The 26,137-nt window shown below is 39.9% G+C and overlaps 1 protein-coding gene across 4 annotated transcripts; it reads right to left on the bottom strand.

The window, feature by feature from the left end:
• Positions 1–415: 415 nt before the first annotated feature.
• On the bottom strand, positions 416–25,796 carry LOC143036861 (uncharacterized). Of its 4 annotated transcripts, none has more exons than XM_076204718.1 (5): positions 25,643–25,796; positions 15,675–15,937; positions 9,882–10,011; positions 2,312–2,495; positions 416–1,827 (listed from the first exon to the last, which is right to left on the bottom strand). In XM_076204718.1, the coding sequence occupies exons 2-5, from the start codon at positions 15,746–15,748 to the stop codon at positions 1,202–1,204; spliced, it is 1,014 nt and encodes a 337-aa protein (XP_076060833.1). In that variant the 5' UTR covers positions 15,749–15,937; positions 25,643–25,796; the 3' UTR covers positions 416–1,201. The 4 variants fall into 4 exon arrangements, with proteins under 4 accessions (XP_076060833.1, XP_076060834.1, XP_076060836.1 ...); XM_076204719.1 differs by lacking the exon at positions 25,643–25,796 and adding an exon at positions 25,238–25,468; XM_076204721.1 differs by lacking the exon at positions 25,643–25,796 and adding an exon at positions 25,397–25,417.
• Positions 25,797–26,137: the final 341 nt, after the last annotated feature.

The raw sequence follows: 26,137 nt of genomic DNA, 5'->3' as shown, positions 1-26,137 counted from the left end.
GCAGCAAGGGGTTGGGGGACAGTCGTAGTATAAAAGTGTCAATTTCTCTATGAAGAGTTTTCCTTAATCATAGACAAAATGATGTGTGGCTCTGGTAGGTAGGGGTGCCCCATATAGACCCTAGAGTATCAACTGCATGCAACTTTACCACAATAACAAGCAGAGAATGGAGAATAGATGGAGAAAAAGGAAATGGACAGATGGGAGGTGCTTAGAGTAAACCTGTTACAGGAATTATCATGTTAGGTCACTTGGCATCCACTTCCCTGGTTATTTCAATCCCTTTGGGCACCAGGTGGTGAGACAGCAGTCAGTTTCTCCTCGAAGGATGGAGAGCCTCATAACCAAAAGGAATTTTTTATAGCCAACATGATAAAAGATAATTTGAACACTGAAGTTAAAAGAAAATAACTAATCAATAGAATATCCAATTTTATTAATGTGTTCACCTACATGTAATAAAAGGAAAGACTGTAGCACATGGAATATATACAAATGTCAAACTTTGAAATAGCAAAATAACTCTGACCATAAAACCACATTGGAGTTTTCCGAGTTTGGAACTGCACAAAAATACACATACAGCCAAACTAAATAAAATGAAGGAAACATTTCTTGATTCCCACTACACATTTCCTAGGTTTTAATATTTGTATTGGGCATCAAGCAAATTCCCGACACTTTGAATATATAATCATAACCTATGATAAATTGTCAGCGATTCTTCTTCACCAAAAATACTCTATAACAATTCTTAAACACAAGTCAATGTTAACAAGATTAGAACAAGACCATTTTCTCCTTTGAAATGGCTTTACTGACTTAAAGCAAACTTGACATGAAAGAAGAGTAATGCAGCCTTCAAAAAGACAGGATATTGTCTAATCTTACAATCAACATTCACTTTTAGTAATGCTTGTCTTTGTACCATCACTAAACAACCGATACAATCCCAATGTATCGTTTAAAGAAGAAAAAGAAAAATAAGAAGGAAAAAAAAAAAAATTGGAAGTTCATCATGAAAACTGTGGTCAATTCAGCACAAATACCTAGTATGAGCAACATGTTAGTGCTAGGTTCCTCATCATCTGGTGTGGGTGAATGGGAGGTTGGGTAGGTAGAGTCTAGGGGTAAGGTATTTACTCAGTTGAGTAGGCAAAGTCAGGGGTAAGGTACAGATTCTTCCTCAACATCTTGATTTCTACATTGATGTTGGAGCCCAGAAATTCATTTCCCTCAAGGCGGATGCTTTTGGTCTTGCTTTCCTTTTTGTACCCATGGCTCTTGGATCAAGAGAAGCAGCAGCTTTAGCAGCTGCTTCCATCTGCTGTGTCTGTAAGGCAGTCATCTGAAAGTTGGAGGCAGTATTCATTGTGGAATCTGCAGCAGGAGGAGGTGTGGTGTTGCTGCTGATGCCAGTGACACTAGATCCTGTGAAGAAGTAGTGAGATTTGCTTGCAGCACCTCTTTCATTGTCTTCCTCCATTATAACACTACTAGGCATACAACTTGCGGATATCTTGCGCTTGAACACGGGTGAATTTTGTGGAGTGCAGCCAGGAGTGGGGAGTGGTGTGCCCAAAGGTGTTGTGAAGGGAATGTGGGACACTTTCTCCAACAAGCTCTTCTGATAATCGTTGCACTTCTGTATAGATGGACTTAAAGTGATTATGGGATTCCTGCCAACTTCTCCCTTCAGTCTTGACTCTGTTTCTGGTGTTATTGGAGTTAATGGTGTGGATGGTATGGATGATAACACCTGTGCTGTGGGAGTATTATCATCCAATCGCATATCTGATGAGGGCTTCTCTTCACGTTGTATCTTCTCTGTTAAAGAAATATAAAACATTACTTTAAAAACACTTGTTTTTCATCTACTCCCACTTCTTCCTTCTCTTTCAATATATTCCATCTCTCAGTTTCACATTATATTCTCCCTTTCTCTTTCACATGAATTTAATCACTTTCAGTATTTTTCTTCCTCCCTCTTTAGATCTTTTTCAACACTACACTTTCAATCTCCCTTCCACCAGACAATCTGACATTCCACTGTGCCCCCCCCCCCCAAAAAAAAAAAAAAAAAAAAAAAAAAAAAAAAAAAAAAAAAAAAAAAAACTCTGGACCATGTATTATGAACAGCTTCTTTTTAATCACTTTTGGCTAGCATCACTTTCCTTTCAATAGATATCAACATCTCTGCTTTTCTTTATTACTGATGTGCCACCCATTTTTTTTTTAAACAAATCCATATGATGAATCTTATACTACACTTTCCTTAAATGCCAACATACAGAAAATAAAAAGTATTTACCTGTAGGTCCTGAAGGTTGTGACAATCTTAACGGAAGCACAATGAGAGGTTTGACTGTGTTGTCACTTGTGGAGTCAGATGAAGTTTGGTTTGGCTTCTCCCACGACAGCTCAAACTTTGAGAAACTGCCCAGTAAAAAGCTCTCACCTTCAAGGGGAACGGCACTCACATCACTGCCTTGGACCTATAACAAAGCAGCAAGTGCATAAATAACTAATATTACAATAACATTTACTATTGCATTAATAGGTATACATTTCTTAAGAGAAGAGGAAAAGGGATTGTGCTTAGAACTTGATGAAGAGGATGAGTGCATAGGTATATGGACAAAGTTGTTTGTTTGTTTTGACCTGATTTATCTATTATATTTATTCATTATCATTAAGGTAAGACTGAGGTATTGGTATTTTACTGCCCAAGATTTGGTGTAGTGTTATCGTTGTTTGATGGGGTACATTAGTGAAGAGGTAGTTATTGTGGAGTGTTGTGTCATGCATTCTAGTAGTATAGTGATGCTGTGATGGGAGCTTTGCATTGGTACATAGAATGGTCACTGCTAGTCGCAAGGTGGTCATGTGCAGAGCAAGAGTCCAGTTCTTCAGTGTACTGATGCCATTTCAAAATGTTATGTTGCTGTGAGAATGCATGTGGCATTGGACTGTTTTCAGGTGGTTTGTTGGGTGTAGTTACCAGCATTTATCACGTTTAACTGCAGATAAAAGGACTGGTATTGGTAATGTGTGTTAGCTTAGAAAGTGGGATGCTGCCCTTTGAGTTGCCTTGTCAGTTTCTCTGTTACCAGGGATGCCAAACTGAGATGGTACCCAACAGATCCAAAATGGGTGGAAGATGCTTAAGAGACACATAATAAATAAATGTAGGATGTAGGGGGAGGATGGAGGTCAGATGTTTGGGCTCTATTTGCATTTTCGGACTTTCTAATAAGCATGACCCAATTTTTATGGCATTTTATTCCAAATATACAAGTACTGTACTCTGTTTTACACAAGTACAGTGGTAAAGATAACTTAGTCACATCATGGGGTGGTGTAGTTTGGTGGATGTCCAGGGCGTGTTTAGCTGCTTTCTGCCTATGAGATTTCTAGTGGAATGTTGCAAAAGTCACTTGTTTTGAGGCATAGGCCAAGGGATCATATGGGTTCAAATATTTGAAGGGCTGTGGGTGTAGTGGAGGAGCAAGGCTGACATCCTGTTTGATGGCCTAGTAGAGTTGAGAGACTGTCTACTCCCCAACTTGTGAGAGTACCAGTTTTAGATTACAAGTCTGGATGCAAAATACTTTTAAATGTTTCAGTGTGGAGTCTAGTGACGACTGTTGAGGACCTCACTATCCCACTCCCACACAGTGGGAAGTGAGACTCTCCTGGGAGGGCAGTCAGTCAGTTGTGGCAAGCTTCTGTTAGACTCCCCACCCCCCGTTTGGTTGAGGATCATGCTTAGAAATTGGACATGTTCTACCACTGGGAGGGTGGCATTTCCAAATTTTGGTAATAGAGCATCTTTGCAGCAGTCATCTACAAAAGTGCATGGGGACTGATTTTGAGGTGTACAAATGGAACCCATGGTCTTCTGCCCGTTTGTTGGTACGAGTAGAGTGGGTTCCTGACAGAGCTAGGTCAATGACATAGGCTGACAGCTATTTTGGGAATTATCTCTTGTGCTATGATGAAAAGAAGAGTACAGAGGACACTTCTTTGGGGGAACTTGTTGGTTTTTATGTAGTAAAAAATAGTGTTGTTCCTCTGTATGTTCTATGGGTTAGTAATTGTGATAGAACAGAGGACACAGCTCCACAAAATTATAGGAGAGAGCTTACGTAGGATCCACCATTTCCAGGCTGAGTTAGACACACCCAAGCATTGCATATGTGTAGGGGCCTGGGTTGATTTCACAGACTAGGTATGGGTGGGAGAACAGGAGCCAGAGTACAGATTGTGTACATGCATGTGTGTGTTGTGAAGTTGGGAAGATAGACCAGAAGGAAGTAGTTAATAGAACAAATTTCTAGGTATGGAAAAAGGAAATGACATGTAGACCTTGTTTAGGAATTGAATTGAATTTATGAAGTTTGTGGCTATTTGCCACATGCTGGAGCCAAAGGCTTGTTTAGGAGGTTAATGCTTAATCTTGTCACACTCAGTGTGACTACACTTTCTGACCTTCCTTCTGCTGTAACAGTATCATCTCAGGCCAGCTCCATATGTCACTGCCCAACATCAATTTGTATAAATTCATAACTTACCCAAAATCCTGTATGGAGGATTCCAAAGAACACTGCCAATCACTTTGGAGTTCAGGGATTCAAGTCAGTACAACTAAGAATTGGAAATGAAGAGAGTGAATGCTTTGAAGTAAAGATGGGGCTGCAACGGGGATGTGTCATGTCACCATGGCTGTTCATTTTGTATATGGATGGGAGGTAAGGTAAAGTTGAAGGTAATGGGCAGGGGAGTGGAGATAGTTAAAGAAAATGGAGAAAAGTGGGAGGTGAGCCAGTTGCTGTTTGCTGACAACACTGTGCTTGTGGCAGGGTCAGAGGGGTTAAGGGAATTATTGATGGAGTTTAGGATAGAAAGTTGAAAGTAAAAATGTGTAAAAGTAAGATGATGAGATGTACAATGGAGAGGATGGAAGTGAGTTGGAAGTGGATAACTTTAGGTATCTGGGGTTGCATGTGGCAGGAAAGGGAGGAGTGGTGGCAGAAGTAAATTGTAGACTGAGAGAAGCAAGTAAATGCCTTTGGGGATTAAAAAGTGTCATGAGAAATAGGCATCTGGGAATGGATGCAAAGAGGAGACTATATGAAGAGGTGATTGTGTCAACAGCACTGTATGGAATTTAAGAGAGGAAAAGTTTAAATGTATTTGAGATGAAATGTCTGAGAAGTATGGTAGGGGTTACAAGGTTGGAGAGTGTGAGAAACAAGGAGGTGAGGAGGAGAGCTGGGGTGGAAAAGAAGATGGTGGATAGGGCTGATGAGAGAGTATTGGGATGGTTTGGGCACATGGACAAAATGAGTGGATTAATAAAAGATGTGTGGAAGGCAAAAGTGGATGGAGTGAGCTTGAGGGGACAACCGAGAATGAGAGGGATAGATGGTGTGAAAGGGGCACTGAGCAAGAGTGGAATGGCTGTTGAGCAAGGAAGGGTAAAGGCAGAAGATAGACGCGAGTGGAGAATGGCTGTGTATGGATGATATTGTGATGCAAGAAAGGGAGGGGCAGGGGATGGAGGTAGGGAGTAGTTATGTGTGGATAAAATTTTGATGCAGTCTGAAGGGATCCTTGTTCTCTCTTTCTGCACAAGGGATGGAGAGGTGGTGTTGCTGATTAAGTGCGGTGGCCTTGTTGCATTGCTTCCGACTCTGGGCAGTGGGTATGATACAGAGATGATCTGCCATCCATGAGGAACTAAGATGTGTGGGGAGAAAGGGTGGTGGGAGTGGAATGGGTGGAGTGGGTACTTGCCTTTTGACTCGGCTACCTCCCTTGTAAGGGGGAAAAAGCCCTTGGTATATGGACAACTCAAGGCAACAACAATTATTACTATTAGTAATTAATTCCACAGACATTTCTACACCACAATGAAATCTAGTAAAATTTCTAAAAGCAAAGAAATGCTGAAATTTCCTCAAGTGCAATTACTGAAAATTACTGAGAACTACTAGGGTAAGATGGGGAGTCCTGGGGACAAGTGGGAACAGATGAAGAGCATGCATATACCAAAAGGCCATTTTCCTCTTATACAGGGGGTGTTCTAGTGAAGATCTACAAATGCCATTCACCCATTAAATACATATTTGTTGCCCTTTCTATTTGAGCATTTTGTGAATGAAGGATTATTCCTGTCTCTGCCCAATGCTCAGTTCAGAAGCACTGCAGCAGGACACCTCCACAGCAGGGCTAACTACTGAAGCTGGTTTACTTTCACCATTCCATTACATGATGACCCTCCCCACTCATCCACTCGAGAAATTACAGAGCATAGCAGAAAAACTCTTTGGGCAGTGCCAATCTACCACCCACTGAGAGCCTTTCTCCATATTCATCTCTTACCCTCTACCTCCCCTGCTCAACAGACCTTGTACCCATGGCTCTCTTCAATCCATCCCATTCTCAGTCTCCTCCCACCCCAAGTTCACCTCGCCTACCTCTACCTTTCACATTCATTTTGCTAGTTTTTCTTCACTCAATCTTTTCAGATGGCCAAACCAACCCATTTTTCTTTGGTCAATTCCATATGTCAGCTCTTTTCACCCACAATCTCTGTCTCATCTTTTTTTTCTCACTATCTATCCATATAACACCCACCATACTTCATCTCCTACACATTTAGGTTCTTCCTATTTGACTTCCTTAAATTCTAAGTCTGCCCCATACAGATTCATTGGTATAATGACCCCTTTGAACAGGCTCTTCTTTGCATTCATTACTAGATATACATTTCTCAAGACATCAACCCTACCTACAATATTTACTTGCATATCAGTTGATATATTTTTTTCATTACCTATTACCGAGTTGTTCTTAGAGAGCTCCTATATCAATCTTTAAACACCTCTTTGGTCAAGCTTCTATGGTGGAGATAATCTGTTGCACTAGATCTCTACTGCTGGAGACCCACAGCACTATTGTGTGTATGACTATAACAGGCAATGTAAGATGAGGTGTTGTGTATTTTTGAGTGATGGTTGCATTTGGGGCAGTTTGTTTCTATGGCTTGTCCTATTATCTGTTGGAACAGTTGCAGGGTGCCCCTATGGACTAGTCACACATTTGTCTATGTTACGAGTTTAACCACTTCAGTATGAGTCAAATTCTCGTGTGCAGCATTGGCTGCTATACATATACGATATATTACATTACTTGCATTATAAAATATAAAGTCACTGCTGTATTACTCGGTAAATTCTTGTGTGCAGTATCGGCTGCTATAATGGTTGCATTACATTACTTACATTATAAAATATGAAGTCACTGCTGTATTACTCTTTTTATCTGAGCACTAATAAACACAGAAAATGTGATCAAACCAGTTCCTAGAATCCAGGAGGAACTCAAACTCCACACCCACACGAGAGAAAAAAAAAAAAAAAAAAAAAAAATTATATATATATATATATAATATATATATATATAAACAAGAGGAAGACAATGGCATCCTCGTGTACCCACTCATGCCTTATGACACCTACATGGGTGTCATCATACTGAAGTGGTTAGAAAGCTATACTTCTGTAGAACAAAAGTATAATCGTTCCTCCTGTATGCCATTCCCTTTAGCCTGTCTTTTACGACTTGTATAACTACCCTTACTAGATCACCCCATGGTGAGGGAAAAATAATTCTGTTACTGTGTCCCACGAGTCATAAAAGGTGACTAAATGGGACAAAGTGATTGGACTAGGGATCCTGCACTCAATGTTCTCCTAATGAAAAGTCAAGTCATAAGAGGGTCTAGTAAACAGGAAGAGACAGACAGTATATGTGAGAAGGAAGATGGACATGGTGGAATTAGGTGAAACCAAGTTAAAAGGGAGGGGTGAATTTGAGTTTGTAGGAGGGTATTGAGTGATGGGTGGGCGAGGGAAGGAAGTGGCTCTGCCGACAAGTTATGAGATGGAGTGCAGAAAGTGTTTAGTGTTTTCAAGGATGCTGACGAGTGAAAATGATATAGGAGAAGTGGGTTTTTACTTGTGCATACAGTCCTAGTAATGAGAAAAATGAAGAGGAAAGGGAGCCTTTTTAGATTTAGTCTAATAAGTGTATTTTGAATTTTGATGGGAAATGTAAATGTACTGGCGGTAGTGGGCCTCAATGTTGGAGTGGATGGGCTATATTTGGGAGGTTTGGAATGTTGGGTAGAAATTATAATTGAGAAATGTTGGAAATCTATGTAGAAAGGATGGAGGGGAAGGTGGTTGAGAAGGCACAAATTGACTATGTAGTGGGATTCAAAGGATTGGAAGGGTTCTGGTCATTCATGTATTCAGGGGAGAGAGCACATGATTGCCTAATACTTTGGTAGAAATGAAAATGAGAGTGAAGGAAGAGTGGAGGAGGAAATGGGAGGCAAATGCTGGAGTAAACAAATTAAACAAGGTTAAAAAGAAAGAATATCAGAAGTTGAGGGTAGTGGTGAGAGATGAGGAGGAAACACAAATAAAAGAAGAATGACAGGGCATAGGAGAGGGAGTGAATGGCGAAATGAAGAGAGGTGAATATACGAGTAATGGTTGCAAGGTAGAACTAGAAAAGCAGTAGAGATACAGAGATGTAAAGCACAATGCAAGGTGAAGGAAGCAAAGATGTGGGCAGATGTGAAGTGAGGTAGGAATTTGACAAGGTAATTTGTGTAGTTCTGCTTTACAAAGGAAAAGGGAAAAAATATAAATGTAGCAGTTTCAGAGAGCAAATGGTTGAGTGTAGTTACAAAGGCACAGGAAGTTAACTGGAAAGATTTGAAGAACAGAGGGAGCAATTAAGGAAGAACAGTCTGGGTTCAGGAAATGTACAGGCTTGATGGATTCATTTTTTGTAGTAAGGCAGATGTTTTTTCTACTGAGAGAAAACTGCCACCACATTATTCTATCCATTAATTTGGTGTAGCACTACATCCTCATGATACCAACAATACAAATTTCTGTGTACCTATGAAAACTTCTTCTCTTGGGTATAAACAAAGTAAGAGCAGGAATGTATAACTATGTGAGCAGTCTTTTGTACAGGACTTTGTTATGAGGAGTCCTTAAAGTTTCAACTTTAAACGACACAGATTTTTTCTTATATACCTTCACCCTGAAAACTAAATTTTATGAAAACATAGTTAACCCACAAGCAACTACTTTAGCATCTACAGTAAGACACAAAAAGCTCCTTACACTTGACAAGAATTTCAACCTATGTGATAGAGTGAGAGAGAGTGTAAGAAGAGAAAGGAAAGAGAGAGAGAGAGAAAGGAGAGAGAGAGAGAAAGGAGAGAGAGAGAGAGAGAGAGAGAGAGAGAGAGAGAGAGAAGAGAATCCAACTACAACAAATAAACACCCATTGTAATGTTTGTGTATAGAAGTCACTGTAGCTACAAAGAACCACATGAAGCTGTACAATTTGAAAGCATGTGAACATAAACATTGACCATGTATTGTCTCTTTAAAACAGTCAAAAGGCAAGAAGCATAGTAACACAACCACAAGGAAGGTAGCATTCTTATACAGTCACAAGGCAAGATGCATTCTATCCTCCCTGAACAGGTTTATTTTAATTTACAAGCCATGTTAGATCACAACCTAATAAGCTGGGACCCTCGACCTTGTACAAAGACTTACTGAGGAAAGGTTTGGTGAAAAAGGGGGTGCTTAGTGGCAGTTAACAGGCAAAGCACTAGAAAGCAAACACACAGAATGAAAGCTTCCTACCAAATCAAGAAATGACTAGCTCATGGTAAACCTATTAGCACCAGACTTCAAAAGTAGTCATAAAAAAAAAAAAAAGTTTTAACAGACTCTACATCTGTTGGAAGATGAAATCTTTGCCATGCAACCTGAACACACCTCCAATGGTATTTCACTTTCGATGCGGTCATATGTTGACTGCCGCCTCCCGTGAGAATGGCCATAGCGCAGTTGGAAGAAACCTTCTTCAGAAGATGGAGGTGACACAATGAAGTCTTCCACCTCATACCTGTATTGATGGGACAGTCAAGCAACAAATCAGAAGCCAAACTGGCTTCAAAATCTTGTCAACCTAGTTTGACAAAGTCCATCACATTCTGTGTGAAGCTCTTGTACTAAAATTGTATTACCAATCAATGGTAGAGAAAAGACTTCGTCCATGACTCCCCTCCACAGTTACTATGGAAACAAAACTGAAAGTATGAATTGCAGGGCAGCTTTAAAAGCTCAGATAACCATTTAAAAAATGTCTGGTTTGCAATCTTTTTTTCATATATATAATTTAGAAAATAGTGTACTAATATTAATTTGTTCAATATACTTGCAATCGTGGGTAATCTATTAATTATCCACAAAAATATAAAAATTTTGTGAAAAAAAAAGCCTTTCTTAATGCTACTCTGCATTCAAACTCTTCTAAAAATTATTTAAAACACCTGCAGCATATTACGATTTCGAAACTAGTAAAATGGGTGTACCAAGTTAAAAATACCACTTTTGTTAAGCTATGGTTAAATTAATTTTCTCAGCTTGTTCCCAATACATGGCCATAACAGAATTGCAAAGCAAAATACGATAGCAAAATTTAAGGGATTGGAAATTAAAATGTAAAATTTGCAACAATTACTGGAAAAAAGTGTGAGGGACGCTCCTTTTAGGACCCCGTTTAAAAGCTCAGATTTGTCTATTTAGTCTATTTTGGCTATTCTTCATGATTCAAATCCAGACATAAATAGCTATTACTTTGTTAAAAAATGTTCAGCATACTTGCTACGGTTCACTTGTGCCCTTAAGATATCAAAGGTTTTGGCCAGGAACACTGTAGTCTGTGACATTCCTCTTAAGAATAAAAACAACAAATTGCCAATATTGTTCATGCCATATACATTCTGGGGCCTGGTGTATCCACTACAGATAGATAATTTGGACAACTGGACAGAAAAGATAAAGAAGCTGGCCAAGGGCAGTAAATAAAAGCTAAGAGAAGCAATACAAGGCACTTTCAACTAACACTTCACTACAAGGGTATATATGAGCTTAGCAGCTGTGTACATGCAAATCTGCATCAAGAGATACACCTACCTCCCAACATCTGCATACAAAATTGAGATATATCATTCCAGACATGTATAATAAAAACAAACCTTGTTTTTCATCCATGTAATGTTGGTAGTTTATACATGCATATATCAGGAGCTTTTTTCCCCTTTAAAAGGGAGGTAACCAAAGTCAAAAGGCATGATGCAAACTCACCCATTCCACCCCCGTTCACCACCCCTCCCTCCCTCTCATCTTGGCTCCTCCTGGATGATAGGTCATCTCTGCATCTCACCCAATACCGTGGGTCAGAAGCAATGCAGCAAAATACAGCACATCCACAGCAAGGCTGCTTCATTAAATCAGCGACACCCCATCATGCAGTAACATTGAAGACAGGATGAAATCCCCTCGGGCTGCATCAAAATATCACACATAACCACTCCCTAACAACCCACATATCCCCCATCCACTCCTTTCTATGCATCACAATATCATCCATACACAGCCTTTCTCCACTCACCCCTATCTCCTACCTTGTCCCTTCCTTCCTCAATAGACACCCCCCTCTTGCTCAACACCCCTTTTACCCCATCCATCCATCTCATCTTTGGTCATCCCCTCACGTTAACTCCATGCACCTCTGCCTTCCACACCTCTTATACTGAACTTTCTTCACTCATTCTTACCATATGTCCTAACCATCCCAATATTCTTTCATCAGCCTTATCTTCCATCTCCTTTTTTCAACCCTGCTCTCCTCCTCAGCTCTTCATTTCTCAATCTATCCAACCTTGTAACCCTTACCATACTTCTCAGACATTTCATTTCAAACACATTACAATTTTTCCTCTCTTATGTTCCATGTCTGCTCCATACAGTGCTGTCACCACAATCATCTCTTCATACAATCTCCTCTTAGCATTCATTCCCAAATGTCCAATCTCCTCTTAGCATTCATTCCCAAATGTCTATTTCTCATTACACTTCTTAATCCCCCAAGGCATTTGCTATCTACAATCTACCTCCACCTACTTTTTAGGTGGTTTAAAGTTAAATGGAAAAATAAAGATTTATCCACTTTATAAAGTCATGAATTATGATATAAAATTCTATTTCATGACATCAGGAGCAGCCTACACAGTTTGTGAACATAAATACAATACACCTAGGTCTTTTAATCCAACACTTGCCAACCGCCACTTATGTGGACACTTGGGCCCAGGATACAAACCCACTTTGGGGAATGGCCCAGGACATAACACTACCAATTTCCAAAGTGGGTTTATGTCCGGCACCCAAATGTCCGCACAAGTGGCAATTGGAGAGTACTGGATTAAGAGACCTAGGTGTGTGCTCAGAACACATGGAGAGATATTCTACCTGCACAGGGGTAAAAACTAAACTGGCCACATAAATGACAACAGTGTTGAAAGTCTCAGATTGTTCTTTACAAATATTATTAAAATATTATGTAATTTTAATGGGTTGACACATTAGCTTTCTTTACAAAACAAAACATGACAAATTTTCATACTATATGCAATACTTGAAAAACAATATTTACTTTTTATTGCATTATTCAATATGGTGAAACACATCAGTTTTATATTGCTGGGCTCAGAAAAAATTCAAATAAATGTAAATACTTTTTATAACTAAATCTTGTTGTGACTGCATGAGGAGAAATGGGCGGGGGGGTGGGGGGTGGGGTAGTATGTGTGAGTAAGTTTTGACGCAGCCCGAAGGGATTTCTCCCCGTCCTCGCCTTATATGCAAAGGGGGACGGAGAGGGGGGGTCGCCGATTAAATGAAGCGGCCTTGCTGTGGATGTGCTGTGTCTTGCGACACTGCTTCTGACCCAGGGCGGTGGGCGGGGTGCAGGGATGACCCGTCATCCAGGAGGTGCTCAGATGAGAAGGAGGGTGGGAGGGGTGTGGAGTGTATTTAGGGATGAAATGGGTGGGAGTGTTTTTATGCCTTTCCCTTTTTGGCTACCTCCCTTGGAAGGGGAAAAAAGCCTTGGTATATGTATGTAACTAAATCTACTATGAAGACAAAATATTTCTACAAAATAAGGGCGAATTCATAGCCAGGCACATGGAATAATTTAATTCCATCATTTCTAAATGGAGAACAAAATAAAAACAACAATATAAAAACACCACAAAATAAACAAAAAAAATTGGGGAAAACACACAACCACTAAAGAGAGGAAAACAAAGAAAGCAATCAATTAATCTGTTACCCAAGGTGTCTATTGCAGGAGACCCACAGGTCCCAAGTTACTTGCAATGGACACCTAACAAGCCCATAAGTCGCTCAGGAAGAAATATTTTGTTAATCTACTGCAGTAAAGGAATCAGCATCCTCTATAATTTGGCTGCATCTAGGGGAATTTGATCCTTTGCCCAGTCCTACCCTGTGCTGATACTGTGCTAGAACTGGATGGTGTCCTGAAGACTTGTGTGCCAATGTGGTTCTTGCCTATCTTGAAAAGTTCTGTAGAGCAGATGTTGGAGGTGTGGGGATGATTGAGTACATTCTGGTAGTCTATACTGAAGAGCTTGTTCAGTGATCTGGGTGTGAATATGTTTTTGTGTGGATGCATACCATCAATCAATCAGCCCTAAGGTAACAGCCACAAGTGCTGTGTCATCAGCAAACAACAAGTGGCTTCACTCCCACCATCTCTAAATCACTGCCCATTACCCTCCCATATCATCAATCCATGTACACATTGAACCATAGTAACATTACACAATCCTGGCACATCCCCACCTTCACTTCAAACCATTCATTCTCAGTTTCCTACCATAACGCCTGATCTACTAATGTAAAAACTTTTGACAGCCCTTAACAGCTCCTCCTGACTCGCACATGTGCAACATTTCCCACATTGCTTTCTTGTTTACCCTACCATAAACTTCTCCAGATCCATAAAAGCCCAAGATATCTTTATCTTTTGCCAAAAACTACATATCTGCCTTGCTATAAGTCCTTTCCTAATCCTCTCAACATCCTCCCATATGCCATTCCAACTACACTCAATAGATTGATCCCTCTAAATCTACTATATCCATACCTGCCCCCTTTCTTAAGTTAAATTGTACAAGCACTCTTCTAGTCCCATGGCACATTCCCTTCCATTAAGTATACACTGAACAACCTCAGTAGCCAATCTACTACCACAGTTCCTACACTTGTTGGACATCACCCACAACACCCATCCAACCCAGCTTTCATCACCTTCAATGCTTTGTAATAATTTTTCCTATAGCCCTGTCATTTTCTACTCTAATCAGTCATTTCCCTAGTATCTCCTGCTGCCATAATCAATATATCCCTAATCTCTACATTCAACAGTTTCCTGAAATACTCTACCTGTCTTTCCCTTATTGCTTTTACTTCATTAACATCTGCCTATCTGCACCTTCTACCATTTCTTCTCTACCTGACTCACTGCCCCCTCATTCTATTTTGTACTTTTTGTCTAACTACCACCCTATTTTACATCTATCCTACTCTGCCTTCCTTAATTTACATATTGTTTCTCCTTCCCAGCATAGCAAGTACAATACAGAATGGAAGCCTCACCTAAAAAAATCAACCACTCTAGAAGCAATTATTGAGAACCTACATTCCACAACATGGTTCCAAAATATCAAGAAAACATTGAAACCCTACAAACTATATGCAGCACTGAGAATAACTGAATACATCAAATTTGCCCCAATAAAATATCTTCACACAATTTTTTTTCCAGATCATCACATGGCAATAAGTACTCAGTTCTATGCAAAAGCCTGCAACTATACTTGCCTATTTCATTACATCACACAAACATAACCAATTGAACAAACTACAACAGCAGCATATTACTGAAGCATTTAGAACTTATCACCCACACTACACAACACATCCATACATGAACTCGTTAAAACTCTGATCACAAAACAAGCATTCCAAGATACTCTCAAACACCTTACTATGAAACCCCTCTAGACAAATCCCTCCTATGAGAAGCAAGACTAACACTAGTGTGACCACTTTCAGTTCACCAAATTATACACTACCCTAACGCATTTCTTACTCTAGTAACTTTAGGGTAAATATGGTGACTGTTTCTGGTCATTGTGAACTTGTGGGCTGAATTGGTGGCCTTGGACCTTTTGTAAGGAAGTCAGGGTAATGGATAAACTATTTCCTCTCATCCTACAACTCCATTCTTACTTCTTGATTCCCAGTAACTAACGAAGACAGTCCAATGACAAGCCATAATGAAGTGAGACCTGGAACTCAATACTACGAAACAAATGGCCAGCAACCTCCTTCACTGGCTATGAGATCAACCACTGTGGTGTTCTCCAGTATGTAGGTGTGTATCATTCATCAATGATGTTACTCAACTTGGAGTAGGTGGGGCATGCAACATCACATATAAAGGTGCAGGTGCATATACATTTAACAGAGAAATGGCTAACCTTGCTCTTATGTACACTGACAACCAGGACAAACAAGTCACTGATATCTATTAGGCATCAAAACCTTTTTATTTTATGGGAGTGAAACATCATTACAGTCAACACACCTCACATAATTTATTGCTAAAGAACAAATGCTGTATGGTCCTACCTCTCTGACTTCCTCCTCATCCACTTTGGGATGCCAAATGCACTTCCCGTTTCAATAGGTTTAGATGGTTCCATGATGTAGTAAGTAAATGGGTTGAAACTAATTTATCTTTAAAGATTATGAATATTATCACAGACAATTTTGTAAGCAATGATACAGCAAATTAGTGATGGTAAAATTAAGTAATCTAAGCTGGGGCCACTTTATCAATTGAAGCAAGCAGTGAAAGACCAAATCCTTGGCGTGCAATCATTTTGGAAAATCTGAAAATATAAAAAAAAAATATAGTTAAAAAAAAAAAAAAAAAAAAAAAAAAAAAAAATATATATATATATATATATATATATATATACACACACACACACACACACATATATATATTTTATACACACACACACATATACATATCAAACATTATTCAAAGTGTGTATACCCAATATTTACGCTATTCCCCAAGTAGACAATATGCACAATGGTTCATTTTTCTGCCAAAATGCAGTACGTTAGTCTTGCAAATGAGGTCCATTCCTGAAATATGGTCAACAGAACCCACTACAAATGCCACTTCAAAGGTCAGAGTGCACAAGAAATCTTCAAAACACCAAGCAGAATAAATTATCAAACATTGTTGACCATTCCCATATGTTTTTGCTACTAAACCTGAAGTTAGGCAACAAAAATGCTATTTTTCAACTCTGAATACACTGCATTTCAAAAACAGTTTCTGGAATCTGTAGAAGAGTGACGTTTGAGTAGTCGAATGTTGCTATTCACACTCCATTGTTAAGCATTGAATCTATAGAATAGCTGTGAGAAAATTTAATAAATTATGGTCTATTGTGTAGCTGCTAAGAGTAAAAATGGTTAAGGAATGTACCAACAAAAGCAACACTATCAATAATCTGGATTTCCACATCTTTAAGCTTCCAACATCTGTTGATCTGCCCCTATCATATTTCTGATGTTTTGGGGGCCTTCCTTGGAATATATAGTATCCAAACATGTATAAATACAACAATTTCCATGCAGAAGGTTCCTTTATACAGTATAAAAGTCCCTCCCTCTAAGACTGCAGGATATTCAACAAGGCATATTACAGGGTTTTTGTCTGATTACATCATTTAAAAGATTTTTCATATTTGTACCTCAAAATTACAAGTTTAGTAAAAAAAAATCCTTATTCAAGGTTGTATGCCAATTTCAGCTACATATATTCATCCAAGTTATGTCTTTTTTGGATATAGGAGTGCTATACACGTGTCGGTTTCTCAGTTCTTGCCAGGGTAGCAAAAGTCTACCTAAACTTTTTCGTCATCTCTCATGGTCTAATTCATGATTCTGAAGAGTAACTTTGGGGACATTCTGGGCACACAAAAACACCCCACCCCCACAGCCAATAGGCCCAAGTAGCCAATGTAATGTGCATTTTATGAATTGGCACAGAATATGAATATTCATAAAATGTGCAGCACCAATAACAAATTCATAATTGGAAGCAGAGATAATGAATAAGTTTGACATGCACATATCATGATGATTCATAAAAAGGTTAGGTTAGGTTCATAATGTGTGCATGTCAAATGTATTTATATGTGCACCCAATTATGAATTCATTATTCATGTTGCACATTTTAATATTCATATTGTGCAGATTCACAAAGTGTTCATGACAGCCTATACAAATGACATGCTGCCTAGGCCTTAATCCCCTTATGATAGATCATGGGGTTATGTGCCAACACTTCCAAGTTATGGCCTGTGTTGTTGGTGTAACATTACGAGAATGTTACTTGTGCTTTGGTGCAGAGGGAGTGAAGGAGACTTGAGTGAGTTTGGTGGCTTTATTCTGATTAGCACGAGTGTCGACCTAGACTGGGTCGGCAGGCAGGGCTCGGAGCCCTGTCCTAAACACACAAGTGACCGCAGAGTGACCTGAGTCGCGCACCGCTTGTGATGAGTACAGAAAAGAACTGGGCTGGACACCAAAACCTGGCATCCTTATATACACACCTGCGTATGCTAAGTTGCAAAAGACCCATCCTAACCGAAACATGGCTCGGCAGGGCCTAGGTTGTTCTTTCATGTGGATACAAATGTCTGTAGTACAGCTATTTCTACACAACATATTCTTGTCCATCGCATTTCTGCATCAGCGATACTATAAGCCAAAATATCACATAGAAGCCTATGTGGGCGACTCTGTTCACCACATTTACCCTCCCTCCTATGTGAAGCGTGGAATCGTGATGTCCAAGTAGGAAGGCGGCCGTGGGTGACATCAGTGGAAGCGGTGGCTACGGGAGAAGAGGCCATGAGTGATGTCAGTGGAAGCGTGAACTCCCTAAAGGCGGTGCAGACGGCGGTCGTGACATCGAGCTGTGTTGATCATGGCATCCATTGGGGAAACGGTCATAACGTCGAGCTGTGTTGGTCGTGGCATCATTTAGGGAGGTGGTCGTAGCACCCATTGGGGAAGCGGTCGTGACGTCGAGCTGTGTTGGTCGTGGCATCCATTGGGGAAGCGGTCGTGACGTTGAGCTGTGTTGGTCGTGGCATCCATTGGGGAAGCGGTCGTAACATCGAGCTGTGTTGGTTGTGGCATCCATCGGGAAAGCGGTCATGACGTCAAGCTGTGTTGGTCGTGGCATCCATCGGGGAAGCGGTCATGACGTCGAGCAGTGTTGGTCGTGGCATACATCGAGGATGCGGTCATGACGTTGAGCTGTGTTGGTCGTGGCATCCATTGGGGAAGCAGTTGCGGCGTCGAGCTGTGTTGCTCATGGCATCCATCGGGGAAGTGGTCGTGAGGTCGAGCTGTGTTGCTCGTGGCATCCATAGGGAAGCGGTCATGACGTTGAGCTGCATTGGTCGTGGCATACATCAGGGAAGCGGTCGTGATGTCAAGCTGTGTTGGTCGTGGCATCCATCGGGGAAGTGGTTGTGACGTTGAGCTGTGTTGGTTGTGGCATCCATCGGGGAGGTGGTCGTGAGGTTGAGCTGTGTTGCTCGTGGCATCCATCGGGGAAGCGGTCGTGAGGTTGAGCTGTGTTGCTCGTGGCATCCATCGGGGAAGCGGCTGTGAGGTCAAGCTGTGTTGCTCATGGCATTCATCAGGGAAGCGGCCATGAGGTTGAGCTGTGTTGCTCATGGCATCCATCGAGGAAGTGGCCGTGAGTGATGTCAAGCAAAGAGGTGATCGTGATGTCGAATCTGTGTTGCTCGTGGCATCCATCGGGGAAGCGGCTGTGAGTGACGTCAAGCAAAGAGGCGATTGTGCCATCTAGTGAAGAGGCAATCATGCCGTCGAGCGATGAGGCGGTTGTGCTGTTGACCGAGGAGGCAGTTGAGATGTCGAGTGAGGAAGTAGTTGGGACGTCGAGCGATGAGGAGGTTGTAGCTGCGAAGGCTGTGATGATGATCACAGCGGTGGTTGCAACTGTGGTAGGGTTGAAGAATGTCCATGGAGTCACACATGTTGTTGATGAACCAGATTAGAAGGCTGGGTTCAGTCATGTCACAAAACTCCGGCATTCACCAATATAACATTACGAGAATGTTACTTGTGCTTTGGTGCAGAGGGAGTGAAGGAGACTCGAGAGTTTGGTGGCTTTATTCTAGTTAGCACAAGTGTTGACCTAGGCTGGGTTGGCGGGCAAGGCTCGGAGCCCTGCCCTAAACACAAAAGTGACTGCAGAGTGACCTGAGTCGCACACTGCTTGTGAAGACTACAGAAAAGAACTGGGCTGGACATCAAAACCTGGCATCCTTATATACACACCCTGCGTACGCTAAAGTAGCAAATGACCCATCCTGACCGAAACATGGCTCGGCAAGGCCTAGGTTATGCTTTCATGCGGATACAAATGCCTGTAGTACAGGCGTAATATGGACTTAACCTACACAAATGTAATACAAGGCCGAAGGCCAGCAATTTCTATACAACATATACATTCCTTGTCCATCCCATTTCTGTAGTGGCAATACTATAAGCCAAAATATCGCGTAGAAGCCTATGTGGGGGACTCTGTTCACCACATTGGCCTATGCCTTTGTGACATGAGACACACTGTCATGACTGGTACTAGGCCTAGGTCTATGGCTGTCTCCCAGACCCTCCCCACCCCCTGACCCGACCAAGGAGAGTGAGTAAAGTCATGGTTAGGCCTATGGGTACACCAATTCACTGCATTGGTTAACACTAAAAATAAGATGTTACCTAGCTCTGCCTTATGCCTAGTCTATCCCTAGACATACCAGACATTATTTCCTATTATTTCTGCTATATATCCCTCGTTTTCCTTTTACTGATCCACACACTTTCTTCACTACTATGGTCGGACTTCCCATTTTCCTCATTAATGTTAAGGTAAACTTTCACCGAGGTTTCTCAGCTGGAGGGATAGGTTGACTTCATTAAAAGCTTTGGGAAAATCTAAAAATTCTGGCCTTACCTTCCACAAATTGATTAAAGTCATCATAGTAGTTCAACAGCTGTGATAAGGAGAATCTTCCCTTGTAGGAACTGGCAGCTCCAGTTTCTATATTTTCAAATACTTTGACATTGTTAGGTGAGGGTGACAAGTCTACAGTTCACTGTTATCCCCTTGGAACCTTTATATCAATGATACAAGTGCATTTTTGGTTTCGGTGGATTTAATGCCCGAGTTCAAAGAGTGCCACCATAATAGGTAACACGAGCCATGGCCTCTGTTTTTTGGGATCCCACCAGGGCCCGGTTTAGTTAGGTTTCAGTTCATTGACTGGTGTACCCATCTCGCTCTGAGAAGTGGATGTCCTTCAATACCTTGTCAAGAAAAAGATAAAAGAACATTGTTGGTTATGTTACCTCTAATTTGGCCTTACAATGTTATCAGGGGACCACATGCACTTGAGAATAACTTGGCACTGGAGTAATTTTGATGGTTGAAATGACTTTTGTTTCTTTATTTAGCTTTTGAAGCTCATATAAAGTCCCGAGTCTATATTCTATTTCTGAGAGTTTATATTTAGCCTCTTTGTTAGCTGTGAAGACCTGTTTAGCTAGCTTGCTTCTCCTTATAGGAATTTCCTGATCTCTTGGCATGATAGGCTAAGGACATGTTACTTCTTGCAGTTTTGCAGTGGTATTGATGTGATGGTCTCCAGCATGGTGTTAGTCCAAGTTCTATTTAAGTCATTCCTATTAAATTTCCACCAGTGAAGATCTTGGTCTTCAATGATTAACATATTTGCTATTGAAGTTCAATTTCTACATCCCTTTTTGAATAGTCCTGACCTTACAATATATTTTACTGTTCTAATTTTTGCTAGTGTGACAATAATAAAGTTGTGGTCTGAGTAATTCTTTTCTGACTGTGTCTGTGTATGATTTCTTCATTGTTTGACAGCAGGTTGTATAACTTCTCGTCACAAAAAAAAAAAAAAAAAAACTAGGGCTTGCAATGTTCTGGCTTGGTCTTAAATTTCCAATCTCTCATCCAATTTTTCCTTATAACCCCATCATGAGAAGGTTAAAATCACCAGAAACTAACAAGTCAACTGAGGGATGAGATAGTGACTCAGTGGTTCCTCTCAGCTTTGGCAGGGCTTCAGTGAAGCTTAGAACACTGCTGTGGAGGGGTGTGTGTGTGTGTATATATATATATATATATATATATATATATATATATATATATATATATATATGAACAAGAAGAAAGTTGAAGATAAATGTCAGTAAAAGTAAGGTGATGAGATGTACAAGGGGTGAAAGTGGAAGCACACTGGAATTGAGCATTAAGGGAGAGCGGCTGGAGGAAGTGGATAGTTTTTGATACTTGGGTGCAAATGTGGCAAGAAAGGGTGGAGTGGTGGAGGTAGAACGTAGATTGAGAGAAGCGAGTAAATGCCTTGGTGGATTAAAAATTGTAATGAGGAATAGACATTTGGGAATGGGGGCTAAGAGGAGACTGTATGAAGGAGTGATTGTGCCAACAGCACTGTATGGGGCAGAAACATGGAACATAAAGAGAGGAAGAGAGGAGTTTGAATGTGTTTGAGATGAGGTGTCCGAGAAGTATGATGGGGGTTACTAGGCTGGAGAGTGTGAGAAATGAGGAGGTGAGGAGAACAGGGGTGGTAAGGGAGTTGGGAGATAGGGTTGATGAAAGAGTATTAGGATGATTTGGACACATGGAAAGAATGAGTGAAGAAAGACTAGTAAAAGAGGCATGGAAGGCAGATGTGGAGGCAGTGAACATAAGGGGGTGTCCTAGGATGAGATGGATGGATGGGGTGAAGGGGGCTTTGGGGAAGAGGGGAATATCTTTTAAGGAAGGACGGGAGAGGATGGAAGACGGGTGAATGGAGAATGGTTGTATATGGATGATGATGTGATGCATGTGGTGGAATGGGGGGTGAGGTAGTACGTGTGAGAAAAATTTGATGCAGCCCGAAGGGATTTCTCCCCCCCCCCATCTCCTTTTCTGCATGGGGGGACAGAAGGGGGGTTGCTGAATTTATGAAGCAGCCTTGCTGTGGATGTGCTGTGTCTTGCGACACTGCTTCTGACCCAGGGCATTGGACAGGATGCAGGGATGACCTGTCATACAGGAGGTGCCAAGATAAGAGGGAGGGAAGGTGGAGGGGAGTGGATTACATAAGAAATGGAATGGGTGGGAGTGATTTCTATGCCTTTTTCTTTTTGACTACCCCCTGTGTAAAGGGGAAAAAGCCTTTGGTATATGTATGTACAAAGACAATAGGGCTTCCTTGAACTTTATGAGAGAATGTGAGGTTCCGCTGTTGTCTGTTAATTGCCCGATGTACAATAAACAGGCTGTCAGCATCCGTGATGACGATGACCTGAATGATCTTTAGAATTTGAGGTACTGAATTACTAAACATTGATTATATAACATACGTTAGGTTAGGTTAAGTTTGGTAGGTTAGATTAGAATAGACTAATTTATCGTCCTTTCATTTCTTTGACCTTGGTACCTATGAAAACAAACATGGCACGGTCATACTAAATGCCGCCCAGAGCCGTCCAATTCTAAATTAAGCCATCTTTTTTCATCATAATGCCTTTAAATGGTGTATTCTTCAATTTACAGCAAGTATACCTAATTTCAGCGAGTTTGGTTGAAGATTAATAAAGTTATCTACACCGATACCAAAGACCAGCTTACTGTCCAACTCAACTGTCGGGATGTCTCACTAATTACTGACAAAACCCAAACAAGGACAGTTTTTGCTCAAATGCACAATTCCATATATATGGTTGCATTATTTGACATTTTCTTTAAAATGTGTGACTTGTATGTAATTTGATCAAAGAGAAGACACGTTTCTAGCCTCTGCAAAATTACCCACCACAGCTACACATACCGTCCGACTCACTAAATACTGACAAAACCCGAACAATGATAGCTTTTGCTCAAATGTACAATTTTATATAAAAAATTAGCATATGGTTGCATTATTTCAACTATTTTCTTTAAAATGTGTGATTTCCATGTAATATGATCTAAGAAGTTACGTTTTTAACCTCTGCAAAATTACCGACCACAGCTACAATTCGCCTAGCCCACCATCTATGATCACTGGTAGTATGGATCAAACTACACACTATTCAGTTTCTTACTATTGTATTATTGGTATAATAGAATGCATATAGTTGAATTATTTCAACCATTTTCTTTAAAATGTGGTATTTTCATGTAATTTGACCAAAGAGAAATTATGTTTTAGCCTCTGCAAAATGACCGACCACAGCTACGAATACAGACAATATAGTTGGTAAAATTTTACTTTCGACCTTTGTTTGAATATAGCAATACAAAATTAAATAGTAATTTTGTAAATTAAAATGTATCAACGTAATATGCAATTTTGTGCGGAAATGAAAATAAAAATACGTTGCTACAACAGATTTCTTAAGTAACGAAGTCGTGTATGACGAATGGTACGCCATGTTTGTTGTGGTAGATGCCGACGTCGGAGAAATGAAAGGACGATAAATTTGTCTAAAACTAAACTAACCTAACCTGTGTTTAATAAATCATTACCTGCAAATTAGATATCATCCGGCTGGTCCTCGTCGTCGTCGTGAGAGACGTTGGCGGGCTTTTCAACCACTCTCTCAGCTTTTGTATGGCTATATTCCTCCAATGGTCGAAAGTAAAATTTTACCGGTTAGGTTAGGTTAGTTTAGTTTAGTTTAGTTTACTTTACTTCGGTTTAGACAAATTTATCGTTCTTTCATTTCTCCGACGTCGGAATCTACCATAACAAACATGGCGTACCATTCGTAGTACACAACTTCGTTACTTAAGAAATCTGTTTTAGCAACTTTTTTTATTTTCATTTCCGCACACAAAATTGCATATTACGTTCATACATTTTAATTTACAAAATTACTATTTAATTTTGTATTGCTATATTCCAACAAAGGTCGAAAGTAAAATTTTACCATAAAGTTTGAAAAATCAACTGATGAAGCTGCTACATCTTCAACTAAACTCGCTAGAATTAGGTATACTTGCTTTAAATTGAATAATACACAATTTAAAGGCCTTATGATGAAAAAAGATGGCTTAATTTAGAATTGGACAGCATTTAGTAAGACCCACATGGCATATTCAACAGCCGCAACTTCGTTAATTAAAAAAACATGTTTTAGCAACTTTTGTTATTGATTTCTACCAAAAAAAATCGCATATTACATTGATTTATTATAATTTACAAAATTAATAATTTTCTATTGCTATATTACGTAGGTGTGCACAATTAAAATAATACTGAATTTGAACAACTTTGAGGAAGTAAGGAAGGGTCAGGAGCTATATTTCAATTAGAAGGCAAAGATATATCAACAAATTTCTGCACATGCCGATGCCACTGCTGCCATGATAGTAGTTTTGAGCTGGAAGTACTAGCCTGATAAAGGCCTCTTCTGGGATACCTACTGTAACTGTGAAGATTCTGTTAAACAGGACCATCATTCCTCAGGTTCACATCAAAAATTGTTCCAGTTGATGGATGGATACAGAAAACCATTTCAAGATAATTTTCAGATGACATTTTTTTTTTCTTGATAGCACTTCTAGGATATACTGGTCTCACACTGAGACCATGATAGATTACCAACAATATTTTCTTCACCAAAAGTTTAAATTACCTATCACTATTTTTACCAGAGCCAGAGGTTATGCTTGTCTAAGAATAGTTAACCACCGAAATGAATACAATGCAATATTCTTCTAAACTAGTTTGAATATATATATACAGGATTGTTGGCAATCTATTCCATGTTTAATATGGGAGAATTGGAAGAAATTGTTGCTGGATGGGACCATTAATTATCATTATACCCCAGGTGTGCCGATTGTTACATTGTTATTTTGTAGACCAAACAAAATTAAGACTAGGGTCGGTACATGGAGAGCGAGATTGGACCACGTAAACAAAGCTATGTTCTTGTATACTATCAGGGATTGACCCAATCAATTTAGAAAATACAATCAGGTAAATACCATACGGGTCTCATTCATCTTTAGAAAATTTCGACACCGGTAAATTACCTTATCATAGCTTCTCGTCTGTTTTAATCCACGCAACACTTGAGCTGTAATCAATCATATAAAATCCCAAAATTCGCACAATAGTAATTTTCTTCAGAAATTACTAATATTACGCCAGTACAACAATGTTATGCCAAGGACTTGCCCTTCCTCTCTCACCTCTTCCCTGCTTTCAAAATAGATATGTCGCTAAGCATAAAATTTGCTTGTTCGTGCATCGTATCTTTTAGAGCACGTAACGTTACAACGTACAAATCAGAGTACCGAAAATTCGATCAAATGCCAGATGTTATTATTTTTCTGTATCTTGGCACGGAATCCCTTTTCACATCAGGGCTATAAATCGTCAAAGTGCTTTAACAATTAATGGCTGCATACTATGGAGCAATGGAACTTCTTACTTACTTAATTCTACAGTTTCTCCCCCTTGTCGTACAGCTGACCAAAGACCCAAGGCTGGGAAACTTGTTCGAAAGACAATATGGATCAAAGACTGTATGGACTATATCAATCGACATTATTAGAAATATATAATCCAAAATTCAACATAATTTTCTATCTGGGTAAATTGTATTGACTAAATTTACATTCATATATCTAAATTCAATAGATATCTGAAAATTCATTTGCCTACTGAGAACAATCGGACAAATCTTTTCCACAGAGCTTGGTGATAAATGCGACTACAGCGTATGACATAAATGCCGTTATATTTTCACTTTTCTCTCACATCTAAAACAACTTGAATTAAGTCTTAAGTTATGTTTTAGATATATCCCAGAAAACGTCAATGTTAGAATTTTGTAAAATACACACCAATAGGACGTTTTTTGCACTGCCTTGGTAACTGAAGCAAGTAATCTCCTAAAATAAAATTTTATGTTTCTTGTTGACATTATA

The sequence above is a fragment of the Oratosquilla oratoria genome, chromosome 21 (genome assembly GCF_046742065.1).
Source record: "Oratosquilla oratoria isolate Oo_2021 chromosome 21, ASM4674206v1, whole genome shotgun sequence".
NCBI classification, from domain to species: domain Eukaryota; kingdom Metazoa; phylum Arthropoda; class Malacostraca; order Stomatopoda; family Squillidae; genus Oratosquilla; species Oratosquilla oratoria.
Note: the sequence above shows the minus strand (reverse complement) of the source record. Positions and strands in the feature narration are given on the sequence as shown.

What these genes read in the sequence shown, in the direction of transcription:
- LOC143036861 (XM_076204718.1), bottom strand. Translation starts at nt 15,748, where the DNA reads ATGGAACCATCTAAACCTATTGAAACGGGAAGTGCATTTGGCATCCCA. An exon ending in AAAGTGAAATACCATTGGAG is followed by an intron (nt 2,496 to 9,881) that starts GTGTGTTCAGGT and finishes GCTTTGTTATAG; the next exon opens with GTCCAAGGCAGTGATGTGAG. An exon ending in ACAACCTTCAGGACCTACAG is followed by an intron (nt 1,828 to 2,311) that starts GTAAATACTTTT and finishes TTTCTTTAACAG; the next exon opens with AGAAGATACAACGTGAAGAG.